The following is a 25,822-nucleotide window of genomic DNA, read 5'->3' as shown; positions in this document are numbered from 1 at the left end:
ACCAGCCACATTCATTTCAGCTCCATTTGATTCCTGGACGTACTCTCAATGCAACCGATATACACAACTGGTCTCTAAGAAATATCCTGATGACCTTTGTTTCCCCCTGGGAGGGGCTGTAATCGCTTGGGGTCTGATATCAGAGTGGGCAGGCAGTAGGCACGTGTCTCGGATGGGCCATTGAGCCCCAGAGCACAGACCGTTTACAGTGGGCATGGAGCCCAGTCAGCGTCTCTGGTGTGGGTGCTGACATGTCTATTCTGGGCAGAGTGGGTTCTCTGACACATCCAAGCAGACTTACCAGGAACAGGATCTGGCTGGAGTGGACTTTCCTACAATCACACCTCTCTTTTGTTTCTGATTATCTCGTTCATCTCTCGATCTATTATCAATGTCTACTTCCACTGCCTGGCCCAACGTTGTCCCATTGCCAAATTCAGCAGTCCAGAGATAATGAACAGCTTATTCAGTACAGTGGAAACTCTTCCTCCTCCGTTAGACATCTATTTCTGACCATTCATTTGTCTGATAATGCAAACATACAGTATCAGCAATCATAAAGCAATTGCAACCATTATGACATGTTGAAAGACTGAATTGATGGTCAGCTGTGTTATAGAGTGTCATGTTTTTGAGGAAGGGGTTATAAATGGGTCTGGGCATTTAGCCAGTTCATAGGTCAATGTGAGACATTGGGTGGTTCAGTTAGCACTGTGTGCGCAAACAGTGGATGAAATCCCACTGATGGGCAGTTCTAAGAGGAGGGTGCAGGGCATGTGGATACAAATGATCCCTAATGAGGAGTGCTGGAATGGGTAGAGGGGCACAACTAGGGGACATGGCATGGCACAGTGAAATTGGGGCTATTGCCAGTTTATAGTTTTTAACCAGGAGCACATTTTCTTAAGAAAGTAATAGTGTAATCTCTGTTCATTATAACCTGATAGATCACGATGCAGTGCAGGAAGGCAGTTATTCCTTTTGAAATGGATGATTAATTGGATACATTTCGTTTTTTAAAGGAAAAATTAAATAGTGACTTATAGATCATTGAAAGCAAGTCTAAGAAGCGATAGATCTGTTCTATGTGCCTTATTTCTATGCTTCCCTTGCTTAAGTTTAGTTCGTGCTTCTTTTACTTTCGGTTTTGTACACCAGCTTCAAACAGCTGAAAATACAACATTTTTAGTAATTGAAAATATATTTCACAGCGGTTCAGATGGCACAATGATTCTCTACACTTGTTTTGTCACATAAACTGAAATTAGGTGAACTATTCGCATTTTAGCAACCAGGAAATGGCAAAGGGATTTCTGCATATTGCAACTTTTTAATAGGGGTACAAATGCACACCTGCACCACCTTCCTTTCTGTGGTTAGGCAGACTAGCATGTCAGTGGTCATCCATTCCATTTCCTTTTGTAATCGCAAGGAATGTGTTTGCAATAGTTACCTTCAGCATTCATTGTGCTTTTACGCTATTAACTGTGGCCACCACCACTTCTTGTGAAAGAGTTTCTAGGCTTGAGTGTCTGTAAAGACATGTTAGGTTATGGTGTTTTATCATTTAGATATCCGTGTTGGCAATAGAATAAGCTCTCAAATGGTATCCACCTAACCCAGATTGTGATGTATACTGGAACGTTTTTGGATGATGTAAACAACGACAGTAATCGTGTGATGGCGGGGACACAAGGCTGTGTTCCAAACAAAACAACAAGTGAGCTTTCTTCAGTTCCTCAGTGGCAAAGCTTGGAGAAAAAAGAAAAAAAAGCCCCTTTACAGTTAAACTATTTTCTTGAGTCATAAAAGTGCATTGAAATGACCCAGTTCGGACATGTGTGTGGCCACTTGGAGACACCAGTTAGACATCTCACTCAAACCCCTTTACTCATTTATTTCTTATCTTGCCCCTACTCCAAAATTACAGTGAGTATTCTTATTATGTTGAATATATCCAGAGTATTTTCGGATTTAGTTATTGATCGACAAATGCTGTGAAAAGTACGATAAGTGTCAAATGCACAAACAAATCTACGTTGTAATGTTCGGATTCATTCTTGTGTCAGGTGAACAGTTGTGTCCTCACTTTTGCTCTGACAATTTCCAGTCATTTCTTTCAATCGCTACCCTGCTCATGCATATGCTTTTAATAGTTCCTTTTTTAGAAACATTTAAATTTGTCCCTATAATAATGCATAAAAACAAGTCTTCAGTTTTCATGAAGTAGGCTATTATTGTGGCAGTATGCACTTTTTTAAATGAACGCCTTGGATCTCATTGCATGCAGTTAGGTTTAACGAGTTGTCTGTATTCCTAAAATACAGACCCAAAGAGCGCAATTGCATCAGGTGATTATTTAGGATGACTTGATTGGTGATGGGAGGCCGACTTGCACCTAATGGTTGTATAGTTTGACAGAGAGCGCAATGCTAACTGTTGCAGACAGCTGTCTGTGAAGTGACAGTAGAGTCAAGCTGCCCTGAACAACATATGTATGGCCCACTGCAGCCCTGAAAGACGATATAGAGAGAAATAGTAATGGTGTCTTTTTGTATGCACTAACTCCACCATGGTTCCTTGGACAAAGCCTATAGGGAAATGAATGGTGTTTTTGGATATACGCCAAAAATAAGATTTGTGCTATATATTTTGTTCTATGAGATCATCTTCATCAGCTAACGTCACTTGTGAATTTTGAAGCATTTATGTAATCGTAAAAATGATAATTCATAAAGGTCACGTTAACTGACTGATATAGGGTCCTGTGTGGCTCAGTCGGTAGAGCATGGCGCTTGCAACGCCAAGCGTCGTGGGTTCGATTCCTGCTGGGGCCACCCATATGTAAAAGTAGTGGCCCCAGCCGACTTGTAAGTCGCTTTGGACAAAAGCGTCTGCTAAATGGGATATATTTATATATTATTATCTCTTAGAACAAAACGTATTTCCTAAGCCTGTGTTAACCTCAGACCTTATTTTGGGCGTTTATCCCAAAACCCTATTCTTTTCCCATTCATTTTCCCAATGGCTGAACGAACCAGAGGTAACTCATTTCCGGGTTTTAGGACTACAAGCTGGTGAGCTCTATTTGACTTTACTCTGAACTGGAACACTGACAATGGAACAAAAATATAAATAATTCAGTGTATGGATCTGCATCTGACTGCAACCCACTGTGGTTGGAAATAGTAGCCTATGAGTTTCCTCGTGGCTTTTTTTCATTGTTGCCGCAGGCGTTACTCACATACAGGCACTACTCAGTCAGTTTCTGTCCCAAGTTTTTTGTGTACCTGATAAATGTGTGAACAGAATAGAAAATAGACTAATGAAATGTTCTGCCTCGATCTCTCCTCCTCTAAGGGCACGGTTTCCAGTTTCTCTCTCTTACACACACGTGAATGCACTAGAGACTCTCTCTCTGACACATCGATAGGTGAGCGAGACAGATGCACTGAAGAGAGAGAGAGAGAGAGAAGTGATCTCGGGGGAAGGTCATCTGATATCATGTTACTGGGTGCTGTGAAAGGGTAGCTATAATGCACAGGCTCTTTATATAGTCGAGTCAGGCAATACGAGTTCACTGGCTATATCGGGGCAGGAACCCTCCGTATGAGCCGTTTGGACATTGGGAATAAGTGGTTCTTACAGCCTGTTGCATCACTTTAATGGGTTACATTGGGAGGAGTTGGTGGGACTCTTTTATTACCTCTCCACCTGGTGCTGATTGTGTAATCTACTAACAAAACACTTACGTGAATGGAGTTGAATTAAATCAATTGTTTTATTAGTTATATGAGTGGGATCTGGCTATACCTCTTTGGCTTGTAAACGAGATTGATTAGTGAACTCATTTCAATCCATAGGGCTATTTGTGTTTTCAACCGTGACTTGTCGAACTATCAAGTTACAGGAGTCTAGTTTTAGTTGGTCACACCAAAGCATATGTCCATGTTACCGTAGCTGTGGCTATAGCCTATCTCTCTTTTATCTCCCACACTATCTATATATGTCATACTACATTCAAGAAGAAAGTATTTCTGCATTCTTAGGTGTGGGGTCTGGAGACATGCAGTTCTCAGACAGATCCTCTGTGTGTAGGGCAAAAGTCAAGCAGTCAGTGATACTGGATCTGAAATGTGTAAACCAGGGTAGTTGAGAGTGACAAGCTTCCCGTAAGTAAATGTCTAGTGTGTCTCTGCAGTGTAGGATGGCATGCCTAAAGGGTGTCTCCCTTTACTGTCGCTAGCTAATCTTTCCTGTTCCAACCCACTACATCAGTGAGTGACTGTGCGAGCACACGTATGTGGGTGGGCGTCTTCTTTCAGTAACTGCATATGCCCAAGTACTACAGAGGTGTGTTAGTAGCTTCCATCCATTTGCCTTTTCTTTCACTCGCTTATCCTAATCTAATCTCGATTGCACGCATTTATTTACCCCCTCATCAGTCATTTTCGGCCTTAAAGTTTGTTTACTCAGAAGTTGTTTTTTTTTTCCATGCCAACTTTTCCTCAACTGTAGAGACAAGGTAGGAGGAGCCGTGGAGTAGTGTGCCTCTCTCTCTCTCGTTCTCTCCCTCACACACACACACACACACACACACACTCTCTCTCTCCTTCTGTCACTGCCGCTGCATGCATCAGACCGGAGTCTGTTCACTTCCAAGCAAGTCTGACTAAAGGGGGGGAACAGTACTCTTTTGACTTAGTTTCTGGATTCTTCACGACAGTTTCTCAGAAAAACGTTCTCTGTTTCCTCACGCGCTCAAAGGCAACAAGAAGAGAGTGAAGAAGAAGCAATAAGAGAAAATAAGAGGATTTATTCATACTTTTTGTGATTTGGATTGAAAAGCACGTGCAGACGGTTCTAGCCACTGGACCCTTTCAGAGACTGAGAAGTGAGGTCATCCTGTAATACATTCTCCCTTGGCGGAGTGGCTCCAGCTTTGCTGTTAGTCATACTTTGAAGAGACAAACACACACGCGCACACACACAGAGCAACAATGGTGGCCGGAATGGTGATGCCCTTGGTGGACTTGAGGGCCATCTACGAGCTCCTGTTTCGCGATGGTGTCATGGTGGCCAAGAAAGACAAGCGGCCCCAGACCAAGCACCCAGAGATCCCCAGCGTGGGAAACCTGCAGGTGATCCGCGCCATGGCCTCCCTCAAGTCCAGGGGCTACTTGAGGGAGACTTTCGCCTGGAGGCACTTCTATTGGTACCTGACCAACGAGGGCATTGTTTACCTGCGCGAATACCTCCGTCTGCCTGCTGAGATCATTCCCTCTTCCCTGCAAAGGGTTCGCCGTCCAACAGCAACCCTGGCCATTCCCCAAAGGGCAGCGCTTGGGGTCCAGTCAGTGGACGGCCCCACATCTTATGTCCCCAAACCTGGCAGGGAAGAGAGTCAGGAGGCGATGGCTGAGCGCCAGGTCTACCGACACAGGAGGCTGGACGCAGCCGAGGAGGAAGGCCCCCCTGACAGGACGCCAAGGTTCAGAGGTCGCCCGATGGCCACCGAGCCGGTCAGACCAAGAGCATCATGGGAATCTGAGTCCCAGGCCCAGCCTCCCCTGTGGAAGGGGCGGGGCTTCCGCACTGAGGCTTCAATGATGGAGGAAAGCCAGGGGAAGAGGGCCTCCATGGTTACCTTCTCTCAGACCACTGAGGCTAGTAGCAGTAAAGCAGGGGTGTCCTCCCAGGAGAAGATCATCACTAAGGTTCGTACAGAAAGGTCCCAGGTGGTTCCGGTTCAGAAAAATTCTACTTCAACACATGAATCACAGGTCAACATCAAGTCAGTCTCCTCCAAAACAGCCTTCCCATTAGCGGTTACTGCAGTAGCTAGTGCTGCAGGAGCTGGGGTTGCATTAGTGAAGGTCTCAGCTGAATCCTCTTTCAATAAAGCAGGTATAGAGAAGCCCAAGAAAGCTGTAGCAGTTGAAGAGGCCCCCAACGTCTCTGCTGAACCTGTACCCAGTAAGCCAGCCATCCCAGCACCCCTGCCCCCTACTAAAGAGATTAAGGAGGAGAAAAAAACAGAAGTGAAGGTGACTCCAGAACCCAAGAAAGCATCAGAAATGACTGTCCCCCAAGAGACCCCCAAACTCTCAGCCGAACCCACCAAATCATTTAAAGTTGATATCACTGATCCCTTATCAGTGGTCAGTGGCAAAGACAGTGTTGTCACTGAAAAGGTTATTGAAAAGATTATTGAAACTAAAAAAGGGATGATTGAAGATTGCTCCAAATCAAAGAAGAAGAAAAAATCTCCCAGAGAAATAACGAAGGCTGCGATGGCTGAATCACCTGTCACAAAGGTGTCCCCAGAAAAAGGACTGAAGACCCCCGAGGAAGAGACACAGGAGCCCCCCAAACCCCCACCAGCTTTTGCATCATCAATAAAGCCCAAGGGACCAGAATCCACTAAAGAAATGAAGGCTGAGGTTCGAAGAGAAACTAAGGCTGAGGTTCAAAAATCAAATGAGGCTGATCATCAGATCCCCAAACCAGCAGTGGAACAGAGCAACACTAAGTCTATAGTATCACAAGCTGCATCCCATCCCGTTGCAGCCCCTCAAGTGCAGGAGAAGGCTGAGACGACCAATAAATTGGCCTCAGGCTCATCTGGAAAATTCACCCACGGGTCAGAGATGAGTGTCACTAAAGTGGAAATGGTAAAAGTGCAGAAGACCATAAAGATGGAGATGAAACAGGAAGCCCTCAATCCTGTGGAGATGACCTTCACACTGCCACCGCAACCACCACAACCTGCCATAGTGCCGGAGGCTAAAGCCCCTATAGAAACAGCTGTGGTTGATTCGTCAAAGGCAAAAAAAGCTAAAAAGAAAAAGCCGGTTTCTTCCCCAGACCGTGAGACCACAAAATCATTATCTCCACCTGCAGCTAAAACATCATCACCAACAGAGAAGGTGTTGATGACCAGGGCCGCCATTAAGGTTGACTTCCCAAATACCCCTGGGGCAAAAGTAATGGACTGCTCTCCAAAGATGCCTCAGGAAGGAATGTGGTCTGAGAAAACCAGCATGGCAGCAGCTGTGCAGGCTGGGGCCCCTGCTTTAGACAAAGGAGAGGCGGAGCCTGCCCAGCTCTCTGCTGAAAAAAAACGGGAGGACTCGAAACCAAAAACCTCCTCTGCAAGGGAAGCACCCGGAGAGACAGCGTCAGCCGGAGCCGAGGCACGGGCCAGCCTACACACTGAGCAGGGGGAGCTTCCCAGAGTTGTTGCAAAACACGCTCTAACAGCAGCACAGAGCACAGAGGAGGAGAACAAAAGTCTATCTGTTCCTCCCAAGGCCTTGGAGCAGGAGAAGGACAAGGAACCACCACAGACCCCTGCTACCACTGCAGCCACCACCCCTCTGCCAGCACAGCCTCACCTGGAGGACACCTGTGACCAGCCTGTAGACGAGGCCAACATGAGGAAGAAGATAGTAGTGGTGGAGGAGGTGATTGAGGTGCAGCACATCACTAGCCCGCAGGCAGTGGCTGGAGGAGAGGTTCCTCCTGCTGTTGTACCTGAGATAACAGGGCAAGAACTGGACTTTGATGTCCTACACGCACTGGCCGTTGAACGGGCTCTTCTGGCCGGAGGAGCGGTGGTCGAGTCCGCCCAGAGCACCATCGCCGACGATGACTGGGACCACTCTCTGGACGTACCCGAGGAGAAGACCTTCCCCAACTTCATAGAAGGTTTGAGAGAATTTCTTGTTTCCCCTTAGTTACTTCCTGTCCTGTGTGTTTGATGTGTGATGTCACTGCAGTTGCCAAGGTTTCCTCCCTTGCATGTACTGTGGGAAATCTTAGGTGGGCGTTGTGGTGATGGCACTACCATGTCTTTTACCATGTGCTATTATGTTCTATTTGCATATGGTATAAATAGTGTTTTAGGTTATTATACTTCTCTTCACAGTGTATCATTTGAAGATGAACTTATAGTATTACGTTGGCCAGCAAAAATCTGTATTATAGTCCCAAATGTTAGTTTCAGTGCTTGATCTATTCTATTATAGAGTCGGTTGCTCATTAGGGATAGTTTCAGGGAGATGATGAATGAGTACAAACCAATTACAATGAATCTGTGATTTAGGCATCTGTGAGAGAGCATGCTACTATAGTTTCACTGGCAGGGGAGATAACTCACACTACAAAGTGACAAATGTAATAGATTTCCATGCACAACAGCATATTGTAGCATACGAAGCATGTTGAAGCCTGTATTTTATTGTACAGACCTCGGTGCCACATGACTTTGATTTTAGACTTGAGCAATGCACACTCGCTGTCTCCCTGCCAGAAATGATTCAGACCTGCAGTAATTCCTGTGGTGTGGCTATGTGCTACGCCTAGCTAACTCCCCTCCTGTCTTTTCTCTGTGGAGGTGACCTGTGTGATAAAGGGAAGAAGAGAATGAATGAGAGAAGGGGGTGTGGCGCTTTTGGACACGTTCTCTCTCTCTCTCTGTCTGTTTTTAGTCAGGAAGGCTGTGTTCTTGGCACTGTGATTATTTATTTTTTAACGCTGGTCTCCAGTTCCTGGTTTCTCCTCTCGGGTCAGATAATAGTGTGAGTTTGTATGTGTTATCTAACAACAGGCTTTGTTAGGTGGGCTTTCTGAACAATACGTTATCACGCCTGCTGACAGCTCCACCCCCCCCCCCAGATTGGCTCGTGAAAAGTGGAATGTGCATAAAAATGCTATCACATGTTGTTGGCGTTGACGAAACTGAACTTATACGTCTTTTTTACTCTGCTGTTTGCTGTTATTAAAGCAAGATGCATGTTGGTTGACACTGGTTTTTGAGATGTGTTATGTGGGTGTTAATGAGTGTATACTGTAACATATAACCCTTGCACAGAGTGGCAGGAGACTGCAGCACACATGGGCGTTGTCTGTACTGTTGTGTGAGAGAGAGAACAGACAGGAAATTGGAATAGTTTGCTCATACCATAGCTGTACAATTCTGGGTGTGTTTTCTCGGTTCCACACGTGACACTGCTTCTGCAGATCTGGAGTAAATTAGCAGCATTGCTCATATGACAGGCAGTGGTCAAGCTGTGTTAGTCATCAGGAGAATGACTCCACTTTCGGAAATTTGAGGTTAGTGTGTGTTTACAGATCACCCGGTCCACAGCATTTAGAGCGTTTGAGATCTGGATCAAATAACACGTCTGGAAGCAAAATCTTCTTCAAAATATCCAGGGGCATATTGTTATACTGTATGTTAGGGCCTTTACATTCCTTTTGTTTTGGCATCAGTGCAAAATGTAAAGAAAATAAGGTTCCTTGCACTTTATGTGAATATCAAGGGATAAAAAAGGCTGTGTAACTGATCAGGCATGAAAGCCCATCATGCTTCAGAGTGCCATCCTAGCCACTGATAATACCGATATTTGCTAACTCACTGCTGCCACCTGCAGTGGATGATCCATAATAGCCATGTGTATATGCGAATTACCCTAGAAATACCAATGTGAAAGTGTAGTGCCTTTCTCTGGGCTATTTTTTATTCATTTTGGAATGCATGTCATGTGACCAATCATGGAGTTTGTCAACCATACCGTAAGATACATTTAGGCACAGTATCTATTTGAAGGAATATATCAAATGGAGATGTTTAGCAGACACCACAGTGGTATGTGGGTGTCTCTTCATGTCTGATGATCCTAGAGCGTATTTGTATTGATAGTGTTGATGGTATGAAATTGAATTATATAGCTGTAAGATTCAGTAATACCTTCAGATTGTTCTGCACCACGCCTACTTTTATACTGCTACCGTAGCACTGTCTGAGACTCTCAGAACTCAATCAGCCCTTTCTCATACTTCTGTCAACATGGCTTCGGTAGAAATCAAAACAGGGAACTTTAGATTGGGCATCGACAGGTTCGTAGCGTTTCGCTTTAAAGCTCTTTATACATCAGGCCAAGCCAACAGTGACTCTTGATCTGGGAAATCCCAGGAAAACACTTACGCTGACATTTGCAATCATGTGTCATGAATGAATACGACTGGATGTTCAAACAAAAGCTACATTGTTTATGATTAGTGGGGCACAGGCCATTAACCTAACTCATATTTCGGACATGTCGTGTTGTTTTCCTATGCTTCTCCCTCCTCGGTGCACGACACTCATACATATTTGTGAAATGTATGAAACTACCAGCAACTGAGGATTCTCATCTGTCCCTTGTCATACTAATGGCTCACGATTGGGGTGTAGTGTATGTGAGTGTGTGAGCCTGACCTTTCGCTAGTGAAAAAAACATGGGGGCCGAGCACTGTTAGCCGTCACGCTATCAGTGGCCTGTGTTGTGACATCGCAGCGATGAACATGTTGAGTACAGTTTAAGGCTGTAAATCTGGGCTTTGCTGTTGTGCTCAAAACAAAGTTGGCTGGCTCAGCTGCTCCTCTGTCGTTCCGCTGACACCACCTGGCATGTCTCCTGGGTTGGGATGGCACCTGTGTGTTTCCAGGCCGCCCGATGAGGAAAACACGCGTTGCTCCATATTTCCAAAATAACGAGATGAATTGAGAGATCGTACTTCGTCCGCTTGCACAGAATTGCGAATTGCGTCACATGCTTGATGTCACACGGGTCTGATCCAATTGTAAGAATGTTTATCAAACATTTAAACAATGTAGATACTAGTATAATGTTTCGTTGAAGTGTATAAATGGTGTGCAACATATACAGTGGGGAGAACAAGTATTTGATTCACTGCCGATTTTGCATGGTTTCCTACTTACAAAGCATGTAGTGGTCTGTAATTGTTATCATGGGTACACTTGAACTGTGAGAGACGGAATCTAAAATAAAATCCTGAAAATCATATTGTATGATTTTTAAGTAATTCATTTGCATTTTATTGCATGAAATAAGTATTTGATAGATCAGAAAAGCAGAACTTAATATTTGGTACAGAAACCTTTGTTTGCAATTACAGAGATCATACGTTTCCTGTAGTTCTTGACCAGGTTCTCACACACTGCGGCAGGGATTTTGGCCCACTCCTCCATACAGACCTTCTCCAGATCCTTCATGTTTCGTGGCTAGGCCACTCCAGGACCTTGAGATACTTCTTACGGAGCCACTCCTTAGTTGTCCTGGCTATGTGTTTCGGGTCGTTGTCATGCTGGAAGACCCAGCCACGACCCATCTTCAATGCTCTTACTGAGGGAAGGAGGTTGTTGGCCAAGATCTCGCGATACATGGCCCCATCCATCTTTCCCTCAATACAGTGCAGTCGTCCTGTCCCCTTTGCAGAAAAGCATCCCCAAAGAATGATGTTTCCACCTCCATGCTTCACGCGGTTGGGATGGGATTCTTGGGGGTGTACTCATCCATCCTTCTTCTTCCTCCAAACACGGCGAGTGGATTTTAGACCAAAAAGCTCTATTTTTGTCTCATCAGACCACATGACCTTTTCCCATTCCTCCTCTGGATCATCCAGATGGTCATTGGCAAACTTCAGACGGGCCTGGACATGCGCTGGCTTGAGCAGGGGGACCTTGCGTGCGCTACAGGATTTTAATCCATGACGGCGTTGTGTGTTACTAATGGTTTTCTTTGAGACTGGTCCCAGCTCTCTTCAGGTCATTGACCAGATCGTGCCGTGTAGTTCTGGGCTGATCCCTCACCTTCCTCATGATCATTGATGCCCCACGAGGTGAGATCTTGCATGGAGCCCCAGACCGAGGGTGATTGACCGTCATCTTGAACTTCTTCCATTTTCTAATAATTGCGCCAACAGTTGTTGCCTTCTCACCAAGTTGCTTGCCTATTGTCCTGTAGCCCATCCCAGCCTTGTGCAGGTCTACAATTTTATCCCTGATGTCCTTACACAGCTCCATTGTGGAGAGGTTGGAGTCTCAAATCAAATCACATTTTATTTGTCACATACACATGGTTAGCAGATGTTAATGCGAGTGTAGCGAAATGCTTGTGGTTCTAGTTCCGACAATGCAGTAATAACCAACGAGTAATCTAGCTAACAATTCCAAAACTACTACCTTATACACATAAGTGTAAAGGGATAAAGAATATGTACATAAAGATATATGAATGAGTGATGGTACAGAGCGGCATAGGCAAGATGCAGTAGATGGTATCGAGTACAGTATATACATATGAGATGAGTATGTAAACAAAGTGGGATAGTTTAAAGTGGCTAGTGATACATGTATTACATAAAGATGCAGTAGATGATATAGCGTACAGTATATACGTATACATATGAGATAAATAATGTAGGGTATGTAAACATTATATTAGGTAGCATTGTTTAAAGTGGCTCGTGATATATTTTACATCAATTCCCATCAATTCCCATTGAGTCAGTGTGTTGGCAGCAGCCACTCAATATTAGTGGTGGCTGTTTAACAGTCTGATGGCCTTGAGATAGAAGCTGTTTTTCAGTCTCTCGGTCCCAGCTTTGATGCACCTGTACTAACCTCGCCTTCTGGATGATAGCGGGGTGAACAGGCAGTGGCTCGGGTGGTTGTTGTCCTTGATGATCTTTATGGCCTTCCTGTGACATCGGGTGGTGTAGGTGTCCTGGAGGGCAGGTAGTTTGCCCCCGGTGATGCGTTGTGCAGACCTCACTACCCTCTGGAGAGCCTTACGGTTGTGGGCGGAGCAGTTGCCGTACCAGGCGGTGATACAGCCCGACAGGATGCTCTCGATTGTGCATCTGTAGAAGTTTGTGAGTGCTTTTGGTGACAAGCCGAATTTCTTTAGCCTCCTGAGGTTGAAGAGGCGCTGCTGCGCCTTTTTCACGATGCTGTCTGTGTGGGTGGACCAATTCAGTTTGTCTGTGATGTGTACGCCGAGGAACTTAGAACTTACTACCCTCTCCACTACTGTTCCATCGATGTGGATAGGGGGGTGTTCCCTCTGCTGTTTCCTGAAGTCCACAATCATCTCCTCAGTTTTGTTGACGTTGAGTGTGAGGTTATTTTCCCGACACCACACTCCGAGGGCCCTCACCTCCTCCCTGTAGGCCGTCTCGTCGTTGTTGGTAATCAAGCCTACCACTGTTGTGTCGTCCGCAAAGTTGATGATTGAGTTGGAGGCGTGCGTGGCAACGCAGTAGTGGGTGAACAGGGAGTACAGGAGAGGGCTCAGAACGCACCCTTGTGGGGCCCCAGTGTTGATCAGCGGGGTGGAGATGTTGTTACCTACCCTCACCACCTGGGGGCGGCCCGTCAGGAAGTCCAGTACCCAGTTGCACAGGGCGGGGTCGAGACCCAGGGTCTCGAGCTTGATGACGAGTTTGGAGGGTACTATGGTGTTAAATGCTGAGCTGTAGTCGATGAACAGCATTCTCACATAGGTATTCCTCTTGTCCAGATGGGTTAGGGCAGTGTGCATTGTGGTTGAGATCGTATTGTCTGTGGACTTATTTGGGCGGTAAGCAAATTGGAGTGGGTCTAGTGTGTCAGGTAGGGTGGAGGTGATATGGTCCTTGAGTAGTCTCTCAAAGCACTTCATGATGACGGAAGTGAGTGCTACGGGTCGGTAGTCGTTTAGCTCAGTTACCTTAGCTTAGTCTGTTTGATTGAGTGTGTGGACAGGTGTATTTTATACAGGTAACGAGTTCAAACAGGCGCAGTTAATACAGGTAATGAGTGGAGAACAGGAGGGCTTCTTAAAGAAAAACTAACAGGTCTGTGAGAGCTGGAATTCTTACTGGTTAGTAGTTGATCACTTATGTCATGCAATAAAATGCAAATTAATTACTTAAAAATCATACAATGTGATTTTCTGGATTTTTGTTTTAGATTCCGTCTCTCACAGTTGAAGTGTACCTATGATAAAAATTACAGACCTCTATGCTTTGTAAGTCGGAAAACCTGCAAAATCGGCAGTGTATCAAATACTTGTTCTCCCCACTGTACAAAGTCCTCTCACAGGAGCCTGCAGGGTATTGTCTCCCAGCGTAGGCAGGCAGAGTGGTTGCCAGTTGGAGCAGAGCTGGCTCACATGGAGGAAAAAGGCGACTGGAAAAAAACAGCGTTAATTATAGTTTGTAATACAATGTAGTGAGTGCAGCCTGGCTGGCTCACGTCAGAGTGACTGGGAGATTTACTGCCTCCATATAACAGTTAACTCACTGTAGTCTAAACTATGGAACAAACACACAAATCAATAGCATATGTTCCTATAATGAGTACTAGTCCAAGATGAGCTGATGTTAGCTATTTCCCATGGTACATATTGGATTTTGGTCCTTGGTCATCAACACAGCTACAGTGCCTTCAGAAAGTATTCACACCCCTTGACTTTTCCCACATTTTGTTGCATTACAGCCTGCATTTAAAATAAGATTGTGTGTCACTGGCCTACACATAATATCAAAGTAGAATTATGTTTTTAGACATTTTTACAAATTAATCAAAAATGAAATGCGAGAATGTCTTGAGTTAATGAGTATTCAGTCCCTTTGTTATGGAATGCCTAAATACGTTTATGAGTAAAAATGTGCTTAACAAGTCTGTATTTTTGAAGGACTAGCTTTTCTTCGTACCCCACACATATACTTATCTCTAAGGTGAAAACACAGATTAATCCACAAAGACCAGAGAGGTTTTCTAAAGAAGGGCACCTATTGGTAGATGGGTAAAAAAAAATGAAGACATTGAATATCCCTTTGAGCAGGGTGAAGTTATTACACTTTGGATAGTGTATCAATACACCCAGTGTCACGTTCACCGTAATGATGAGACCAAGGCGCAGCGTGATAAGAATACATTCTTCTTTAATTAACGAAGAACACTTAAACAAACTAACAAAACAATCCTGCCGCTATGCTAAACCGAGGGGTGACATGCAACTACACATAGACAATAACCCACAAAACCAAAATTGAAAATGGCAACCTAAATAGGACGATAAACAGCTGCCTCTGATTGGGAACCAATTCAGGCCACCATAGACCAACATTTACCTAGACAAACCAAAACCCCATAGATGTACAAAAAAAACCTAGACAAGACATAAACACACATACCACCCTCGTCACACCATGACCTAACCAAAATAAAAAAGAAAACAAAGATAACTAAGGTCAGGGTGTGACACCTAGTCACTACAAAGATACAGGTGTCCTTATCTCAGTTGTCGGAGAGGAAGGAAACCGCTCAAGGATTTTACCATGATGACAATGATGACTTTAAAACAGTTAGGAGAGTTTAATGGCTGTGATAGGAGAACTGAGAATGGATCAACAACATTGCAGTTAATCCACAATACTCACCTAAATTACAGAAGGAAGCTTTTACAAAATTAAAATATATTCCAAAACATGCATATTGTTTGCAATAAGGCACTAAAGTAAAAATGCAAAAATAAAATGCAAAGAAATTAACTTTTTGTCCCGAACACAAAGCGTTATGTTTGGGGCAAATCCAACACAACACATGACTGAATACCACTCTTCATATTTTCACGCATGGGTGGTGACTGCATCATGTTATGGTTATGTTTGTCATCAGCAAGCGATAGAGTTTAGAGGATAAAAATCAATGGAATAGAGCTAAGCACAGGCAAAATCCTAGAGGAAAACTTGGTTCAGTCTGCTTTCCAACAGACACTGGGAGACAAATTCACCTTTCAGCAGAACAATAACCGAAAACACATGGCCAAATATACCCTGGAGTTGCTTACCAAGACAACATTGAATGTTCCTCAGTGGCGTAGTCACAGTTTTGACTTAAATCGTCTTGAAAATCTATGGCATGAGTTGAAAATGGCTGTCTAGCAATGATCAACAACCAACTTGACAAAGCTTGAAGAATTGCTGTAATAATAATGGGCAAATATTAAACAATCCAGGTGTGCAAAGCTCTTAGAGACTTACCCAGAAAGACTGGGTGAGTCTAACATGTATTGACTCAGGGGTGTGAATACTTATGTAAATGAGATATTTCTGTATTTCATTTCCAATATATTTTCAAAAATATATAAAAACATCTTTTCACTTTGTCAGTATGGGGAATTGTGTGTAGATGGTTGAGAAATCAATGTGATCAATGTGCACACAGACACACACACAGACACACACACAGACACACACACACACACACACACACACACACACACACACACACACACACACACACACACACACACACAAACAAACTCCCACAACACCCACCCACACACAAAATACTATAGGGTTTTTCTACTCCTTTCAAAGGTCTCAGAAACATTTCACCTTTGACACAAACCTACCAAACTGTAACAGTTTGACGTCGTCTAAGTCAAGATGGGACTTTAACTAGAGCAGAGAGAGGGACTCTATGGTTTAGACAGAATATCTGCACTTTCTTCATTAGACATGTCTATACATGGGGCCCTTTTATGGTTTGGTCGAAACATTTTGTGCCTTTCTTGGACACTGTTCCTGTATTTGTTACATCCAGTTGTTTCTGTTGATAAAACATCCTTTCTAAAAAATGTCATTACAAAAGGTTTAAGAGAGATTGCAAAGGTAGCTGCATTTCTCAGGTCTTCAATGTTCAAAGCCTTTTTAGGCACTAAGTCCTCATCACTCCAGAAATGTGAGTGATGTGTGTATAGATACCCCAAGGGTGAACTATAGGGGAAAGGGGGGATACCTAGTCAGTTGTACTGAATGCATTCAACTGAAATGTGTCTTCCACGTTTAACCCAACCCCTCTGAATCAGACTACTCTATGAGCCCCCAAGGGGTGTCGTCATATAGCTCTATTTCAGAAATAACTGCACCTCTTTATGGTTTAATTTGGTGGAAATATTCCATGTCAATATCACTAGGAACTGTGTTTGGGCCATAGATAATCCTATAAGAACATCAGTTCCTAGCAGACAAAATATTGAAATCTTCAATATCTGTAACTGTAAGCCTAGTTAACATTGAACACACAATGGTGATTTTAGAAAGGCCTATTTCATCCTCAAACATAGGGGACCAACGAAAATGTGTCAAAGACAGTAAAGTTGTGAATGGAACATACATTGTCAATACTGCAATTCACAACGCCACATGCACACTTAGATACATAGTTACCAACTTTAAAAAAATGCTATATTTAGCCAATGTTATACATTGCAAGGGTCCCCAAAGCATCAGGGGGTCATTAGTCAGAGAGGCTCGGATTAGGTCATGCCAATCTATCTCTCACTAAACAGGAGTGTGTTCACGGGCATTCCGACAGTTAAGTTTGACATTCCTAACCCAGTGCCAAAGACGACCACCAAGCCAGACTGAGCCGGAATAGTTCCAGTTCTGGATATGAGAAATGTTCTTTTTGTTGGGGCGTTTTGTGTCATTTTGTTTTGTGTTTTTCTGCTTTCACATTTCCATCAGGTTTATGTTAAGAGTACATTGTAATTGACACAGTGCTTCATTGAGAACCATTTGTCCTGCTTCACCTGTTGATGTTTCACTTGTGTCTTCATGTCACATAGATGATAGGCTTTTGGCAGAAAGCTCAACTGATCGTAGTGGTATTTAGATGCTATTTGCTGACGGTATTAGCTGATGGATATACTTCAGGTATGTAGACACCGTATGTGCTCAGGCAAACTGGATACATCATCAGATTCCTCTTAAATGGGTCAGGTCTCTTTCCCGGTGGCTGAAACCTGTGACATAATCTCACTGAATAAAGATCTCCTCCTCTGAGAAGAAAAGTAGCCTGGCTTAGTGAGCTACTGCAGCCAAAACAATGGCTGCCAGAGTGGTTCCATCAGCTTTTAAACTGTGATGGTGTGATCATCTGTCTCTGTCTGGTATTTATAGCCCCACCGTAAGCTTCAATACCTCCCCATGCCTCCCCCTCTCCTCCCCCCCCCCCCCCAGCCTTGTCGTGTTCCCTTGCCCCCCTTCTAATTGTGAGGCCACTAGAGAGCAGGCTGACAAATCCTAGCAGCAGGCACGGGGCTGTCAAAATGAAGAAGGTGGGGAAACGGGGCAGCGGAGAGCAAACAGACAGGAGTCCTCCTCTTTCCCCTCATTTCCCCTGATTCAGCTCTCTCTGTTCCTCCTACTTCCTCTTCCTCTCTCTTTTCCTGACAGCATAGATGAAGATCATACCTGGTAGGTCAACCGACTAGGGTGACTGTTGTTGTGGTCAGTGTCTCTCTGTTGGCTGTCCGTCTGTGTGTTTTTGGCAAACTCGGTGTGTGAAATGTTGTTGTGTTGCTGAAGGGGGGGGGCGCACATCCGTACTACACACGGACGCACATTCCCCACTCACACGCACACACATAAACACCACGGCCGCTTAACCGCACGCAACCTTCAGCTACCGAAGTAGGGATTCTATTCCATATTTAAACCTGTTGGCACTATGGCAAACTTGAATTGCGAATCATGTCTGCTGATATATATAACAAGAGGGTTGTGACTGGCTAATATATATATATATATATATATATATATATATATATATATATATATACAAGAGGGTTGTGACTGGCTAAAAGGATGGTGTTGCTCCCGTTGAAACTCCTCTGTGTGTGTTTGATGGCTGTCTGTGTCTGTCCGGGCTATTTGTGAATACTCAGTAGATTACATGGTTTTTTTTTAAGACAAATAAAGCCTACACCTGTTTTCCTGTCTTGCTCAAGCCACAAGTGTCGCCAGGCCATTTGGGATTGTTGTTGTGTGTAAGCAAGTTAACCGTTATTCGGTCTGTTTCTTTCATAGAGATTTAGAAGGCAGGAGTAATTTGGTGCCACTTTAAATTGTCTGTGCTTCGTTCACTCTTATTCTCGAAGGAAATTGGATAGAGGTGACACTGTACATAGGGCATGTGTGAAAGTGTAATCGATGGGCTAGTATGGTAAGCATGCCGCTCCCCTCTTTATCTCTGAGACAGAGAGTGAATAATGCATGAGAATGCCACAACGTTTGCGTAAAGACCTTTACCCTCGGATGATGGGCCTTAATGGACCTAACAAAGACATTTGCATCACCTACTTCCTTGTGAAATACTGTAGAACTAGATCCTTGTTCAGTTGAACTACGATCTACTGTATGTGTAGAGGTTGAAAAAGAGGGGGGGGTCGTTCATTGGGGAACATGATAGTGATTAGGCTGCAATGAGAGAGAGAATGGGGAACAACAATAACATTGATACTCTAGGATGGAATGAGTCAGAGAGGGGGTTCAATTCAGTGTGGTAAGAACACAGTGCTTCCAATGTAAACTTCCACCCACTGTCAATGTTGACTTAAATTATAACCATATTATCAGATTGTTTTAGTGCTACTATTTCAATAGGAAGAGGATTTTGACATGATTTTACAGTGGTACAGTAGTTTTTTTTTTAACTGTTCCTTCATTTGAAGTCTGACTTGCCTTTGTGACTCCGTGTGTGTCTCTGTATGTCTAATGAACAGAGTCTAGTAAAGTGCCCAGTGTGACTAGATACACTTTAGATTAGACAGCCCTTTGCAGTGAAAACAGATACCGTAAACACGGAGTGGGCCGGTCATTAAAGAACAGACACATACATTATAGAAATATACATTTAGAATGTAGCGAGAGGAAGAAAAGAGAAAGGAAGAGAAAGACAGTTGTAAAACACAGAGGACTAGATGAGGGACAGAAGAAGTGTTGAAAGAAGAGAGGGAGCGTGGCAGCATGTGAGAAAGCTAGGGGTTCGCTGTTTTGGCCGGGAAAGGTTGAAACTGCCCGTCTTTATTTTTTAAACCACCCTCCCACCTTCTCTTGTCCTCTGGCACACCCACACGCCCCCACTCCTCTCACTCCATGCCCTCCCACCTGTCTGTCAGTGCTGCCAAAGTTTTATCTCTGTCCTAATGCCAGCTGTGGCCTGGTGGTTTTTGGGCACATAGTGACCCTGATCGCAGTCTGGCGCTTGACGAGACTGAGGAGGCAAAGTAAGAGAACTTCAGGAGAGGGGAAAGGGCTTTTCACTGTTATTCTCCCACCAAGAAGACGCACTAACCTTAAATTAAAGAGAGTCAAGGTCATAGAGTAGCCAGCTGTACCATTCAGTAAGAGGGTGTCTCCTTTTCCCTCTAGTTCTTTCTCACCAGCCCTCTCTCTTCCTAAAGTCTCTGTCTCACTCTCATTCTTGCTTTACTCTTTTCAGCCCTCTTGTGTTGGATGTTAACCCTCTAAATGCTGGCTACTATCCTAGTCATGGTATGTGGTATGAGAAGCATGAGGGAGTGTGGCTGATCTGTTCACATCACGCTAGTTGTTATTCTTTGGATCTGAATCAGGGTCCAAGGATTGAAAGGAAGTCATTACCTATATCACAAATATATGAATTGCAAATCTGTCAAGCATCTCTGAATAAATAGTAGCTACAGTATTTACAACACTTGTTTATTTATTGTTTAGATCCCCACCAACCATTTTGCACATTCTTTGTGAGAAATATTGTTTCAATGTCCTATATTTTGATGTTAAAGTCATTCCACTCTCAATACTGCAAAGGCAAGAGAGAGAAAGTTTATGACCAGCATTAACTCAAGTCTATCCAAGACGGCGTAGCAGCAAGACGTGTTTGTTTTTGTCTCGTTATTGTCCCGTGTAAATATTCAGCTTTTTCTTTTTTTCTGTATACATTTCAATCTCTTTTTCCATTTTCAAATGAAATGTACTTTCCTGCAACCCGCCTCACCCAACGTGGTACGGATCTGCTATTTTTTTTTAGACCTTATAACCGGAACCTCCATCAGGGGCTAGCTTTCAGAAGCCAGCCAGCTAATTAGCTACTAGCTATTTAGTCGCTGTTAGCCACTGCTAGCAGTCTTTAACTTTAGCACAGACACCAGCCGCTTTAGCCCGGATAGCCCGGATAATATCCGCCAGTCTGCACAGCGCGATAACATCCCGGAGCATATCGGAATAGTTTTTTTTCACACTACATCCCCGGATTCCTGTCGCAAGCTCTGGACCATTACACCGGATCATCGCAGCTAGCTAGCTGCTAGCGAGTGGCTATCGTGGCTAATGCCCTTGTCCAGAAGCAAACACCAGTTAGCCTCGAGCTAGGCCCATTCCCCCGGCTAGCAAATGAAGAACACCAACTACAACACCTCTCTTGCCAATTGGCCTGGACCCTTCGTCGACACGGAGCTCCGCCGATCCATCATGACTGATCTGTTGACGTATTTCGGTTGATGTGCTCTCAACCGGCCCAGCTACTAGCCCCGGCCTGCTAGCTCTCTGAGTGCCGTGTCTCCCGCTCGCCTAGCGTAGTGACAACTGCCAAGCGGCTCCCTGTTTTGTCCATTGCTGCTTATTAGACCCTATGATCACTCCGCGACACAGCTGATGCCTACTGGACTGTTCATTAACACGGTACTTCATTTTGTTTATCAGTCGGCACCTACCTTGAACTCAGGCCCTGTGTGTAGCTCACTGACCCTTTCTGCCCATTCATAACCATTTACCCGTTGTTGTTGTCTTAGCTGCTTTACCCGTTGTTGTCTTAGCCCTCCCACTCGACACCTGTGATATGCCTCCCTCTAATGTCAATATGCCTTGTATACTGTTGTTTAGGGTAGCTCTCATTGTTTTGTTTTACTGCGGAACCCCTAGTGCCGCTCTACATGCCTCAGTTAGCTCCCCTGCCCCACCTCCCAGATATGCGGAGACCGCACCTAGCTTAACTGGCACTTCCAGAGATGCATCCTCTCTCATCGTCACCCAATGCCTAGGTAGGCTGGACACAGGACATTTTTAACAATGCTTTTTTTCTATTAAAAAGTCATTAATTGCATCAGCGGTGGAGCCCAGTTTCATAATATTACCATATATCCCAGCTGCCTGCCATAGTTTTGAAGTGATCATGAAAAAAACAGGCCTTATTATAGGGCATTTTTCGCCCTGCCAGCTCCTATTAGTTCTATTGAGCACTGTGGCACCAACTCGCCTTCCAAACGTTCTAATCCCATTTTGTTTTACTATGTCACAATGGCAGCTTCGCAATGGAGACCTGCTCACATTGTATATAGTTCAAATGTAAACATCAAAAAAATCCCTCATGTTACTCTGAGGTCATCCCATTGTTTCCTATAGGGAAATATAGGTATGTTTGTCTATTTTGCCAGATATCGTATATTTTTATGTCTTCAATTCGGACACCATGCTAATCATGAATCTCCTCTTTCAAATGATGTAATGCTGGGCAGTGTATCTTGTTGTCAGCAAATACTAGACCAGAAATAGTCAGAAGTTGCCATTTTTTCCTACTTCCTCATTATGCAGACATAAGCACACTTGGCACCATTGAGGTGCGGATGTTTACTTTCTACACAAGTTGTTATTTTTCTGTTTTGTCCTAAGAACAGATTGTAGTGGTAAAATAAAAAGGGATAGATTTTTTTGGTGCCATTTAAGCTAAATGGAATTCTAAGCTTCACTCCAGTCAAAACAGGCTCTGCGAACGTTCGATTCCATACATTTGCTATGGGCTCGCGCTAGTGTTCCAGCTTAGCCAACGTTCTAAATACTTTTTTCAGCCTTGGGTGAATTTTGACTCATTCTATTGTCCAGCCTAGCCTAGGTTTACCTCCACTGTACTCGCACCCTACCATGCCCTTGCCTGTGCATTGTGCCCTGAATCTATCCACCTGGCCCGGATATCCTGGAAGGATATTGACCTCATCCCGCCAGCCTGATTGTTCTTCAAAAGTGCCTTCCTCACCATCTTAAATAAGCACGCCCCTTTCAAAAAATGCAGAACTAAGAAGAGATGTAGCCCTTGGTTCATTCCAGACTTGACTGCTCATGAACAGCACAAAAACATCCTACTTTTACAGTAACTCAAGAGTTGCAACATTTTTATTAGAATTGATCTATGCTTACATTTGAACACACACAAATCATTATCTGTTGTCCAAGAGATGCTACAAACACTCATAATGCTGTAGTAGGCTGATGCTATAGAAGGACTGGGGTGAGTGGCTTAGCACTGAGTCTCCGGTGTGGAGAAAAGCTCCACAGTGTTTACTGCAAACAATCACAACTCCCACACCTTCTACTCTGGAGGCTGTGACCAACATTCTGGGAGGAAGGGAGGGAGTGATTCAATTTGATTCACTTGTGTGCTTTTAATCCTTCCAGGAACCATGAGTGTGTACATAATACCACATATCCCCCCAACACCAACACTCTGTCTGTAAAGCTGTGTTGGTGTGGGACAGTATTCACAACAGAAAGTTCCAGAATTTCAAGGTAAACAGTGGACATATGCAACATATCCACATGGGGAGCAGAGAGTTATAAATGAGACATGTAGTTTGGTTCAGATTGTTGACTTTGGATGCTGTTCAGTGTCCTCTGGGAGAAGGGGAGAGGGCAGAGCAATTGGCCCTGCCAAAACACAGAGGAACAACGTACAGACCTCATGTGGACCTCATGAGTGCCAGTCATTGAGGCTGTATTTTTGAGTTGCTCGGGGACCATGGAAACACATCCGGTCCTAGGCTAAGAGTTTATTTATACCTTTCGGCCCTCGCCGGTGGATTTCTCAACAGCACACCCTCGTTAGTATACATACGCATCATACTGTATATCCCGAGAAGTTCTTTCTAAGTGATATTTAATCTAGGAGAAGTATCTCCCATTATCTGTGAAGCCCTAAAACCCTGAACAAAGCTATGTGACTCTGCCCACTAAAGAGTACTGGTTATCCCCAGTGGACAATTTCCTGATGAAAGCTGAATGACCTTGACACACAAGACAACTGTTCACCCGCAACAAGGTGCAAGAGATCCAATATAAGATTATGCAAGTCGGTTCATTGGACTCCCATTATATGTAATAAATGAATGAAGAATTCTCTGACACCTGCTGTAAGTATAAGAAGGAAAAGGCACTCATGGCCATCTGTTTTGGACTTTAATTACAACTTTCTGGGAAAATGTCAAAATGTAGTTGGAGGGCATGTTCATATGTCTTATAATAATGGGTGGACCCATGGCTATTTCCACTAGTTGTCGTCGTGAACAGGCCCTCACTTACCTTAGCACAGCTCAATCTTAAGAAATTACACTTTGTGGCAGGCAAATGCATTTTCCTTAGCCGGATGAAAGACCAGCCACCAACAATAAATCAGTGGTACTGTGAGATCTTGTGTTACTAATGGAGAAAATTAGTGCTATATTTAGGAACAAGGAAGGCGATTTCTATGCGATATGGGATCCCTTTTTACTATCCCTTCCTCCTAATCTTGCAGATACCCTAAATGTATATGAATTTATTGGTCATCTGGACCTGGTCTCTTTCTTGTATACAGTACAATAAATATATTGTTGTATAGGCCTCTATACTCTTTTAGGGGTATTTTACACACTACAGCCACACATTTTGTGACAGTCAAAGGATTTAAGGTATGTAAGGAAAATACAACAAAATAATGTTATTGACATTTATGAGAAAAAAGTAATGCAAAATGAAGAGCAGAGAACTGAAAGGGAATGTATAATTGTTATTGCTTTTGTATTGTTTTGTTTTGGTGTTTGTTGGTTATGTTATTTTGGAATTAAAATATATGTACAATTTGTGTATGATGACCGGAAACAAGGAAAATTATATAATAATAAAAATATATGTATACTTGAAGAGTACTGGTTACATTGAATGTTCATAGCCATTGAAGAGTGCCGGTTTGTTGTACTCAAACAACATTAAAGCCTGTACTGGAAAAAGCTATGCAACATTAAATGATACAGAAATGGAAGCTTGTCTGAGTGACAAGCTTCCATTTACAACATACAGGGCCTTCAGAAAGTATTCATACCCCTTGACTTATTCCACATTTTGTTGTGCTACAGCCTCAATTCAAAAATGATTAATATATGTATTTTCTCTCACCCATCTACACACAATACCCCATAATGACAATACATTTACAAATGTATTGAAAATGAACTACTGACATATCTCATTTACATAAGTATTCACACCCCTGAGTCAATATATGTTAGAATCGTCTTTGGCAGCGATTACAGCTGTGAGTGATTCTGGGTAAGTCTCTTAAGAGATTTGCACACCTGGATTGTTTAATATTTGCCAATTATTATTTTCAAAAAACGATCACACCACACTCAAAAAATTCGTCAAGCTCTGTCAAATTGGATGTTGATCATTACTAGACAATAATTTTCAAGTCTTGCTATAGATTTTCAAGCAGATTTAAGTTAAAACTGTAACTCGGCCACTCAGGAACATTCACTGTCTTCATGTTAAGCAGCTCCAGTGTAGATTTGGCCTTGTGTTTTAGGTTATTGTCCTGCTGAAAGGTGAATTCATCTTCCAGTTGCTGGTGGAAACAGACTGATCCAGGTTGTCCTCAAGGTCTTTGCCTGTGCTTAGCGCCACCCCGTTTTATTTTTTATCCTGAAAAACTCTCTTAATGAGGACAAGCATATCCATAACATGGTGCAGCCACCACTATATTTGAAAATACAGAGTGGACTCAGTAATGTGTTGTATTGGATTTGCCCCAATCATAAAACTTTGTATTCAGGACAAAAGTAAATTGTTTTGCCACATTTTTTGCATTATTACTTTAGTGCCTTGTTGCAAAGAGGATTCATGTTTCTGTACAGAATTCCTTCTTTTCACTCGGTCAATGTCGTTGATCCATCCTCAGTTTTATCCTATCACAGCCATTAAACTCTGTAACTGTTTTGGCATGGTAAAATCCCTGAGCAGTTTACTTCCTCTCCGGAAACTGAGTTAAGAAGGACGTCTGCACCTTTGTAGTGACTGGGTGTATTGATCCACCATCCAAAGTGTTATTAATAACTTCACCATGTTCAAAGGG

The 25,822-nt window shown here is 43.5% G+C and overlaps 1 protein-coding gene across 13 annotated transcripts in view; it reads left to right on the top strand.

The window, feature by feature from the left end:
* LOC135522465 (plectin-like) overlaps positions 1-25,822 on the top strand; it is a 208,850-nt gene that overhangs the window by 118,203 nt on the left and 64,825 nt on the right. For 3 of the 13 annotated variants that reach the window (XM_064948746.1, XM_064948745.1, XM_064948744.1), the window contains exon 1: positions 4,659-7,710. The exons of 7 other annotated variants lie outside the window; for them this stretch is intronic. In XM_064948746.1, the coding sequence (XP_064804818.1) occupies positions 5,001-7,710 (2,710 nt within the window). In that variant the 5' untranslated portion in view covers positions 4,659-5,000. Of the gene's footprint in view, positions 1-4,658; positions 7,711-18,001; positions 18,103-25,822 lie in introns of those variants that run through there. 3 more of the 13 variants (XM_064948757.1, XM_064948756.1, XM_064948758.1) reach the window with 2 other exon arrangements.

This window comes from Oncorhynchus masou, chromosome 30, assembly GCF_036934945.1.
Source record: "Oncorhynchus masou masou isolate Uvic2021 chromosome 30, UVic_Omas_1.1, whole genome shotgun sequence".
Taxonomy (NCBI): Eukaryota; Metazoa; Chordata; class Actinopteri; order Salmoniformes; family Salmonidae; genus Oncorhynchus; species Oncorhynchus masou.
This window is presented reverse-complemented; position numbering and strand designations above follow the sequence as displayed.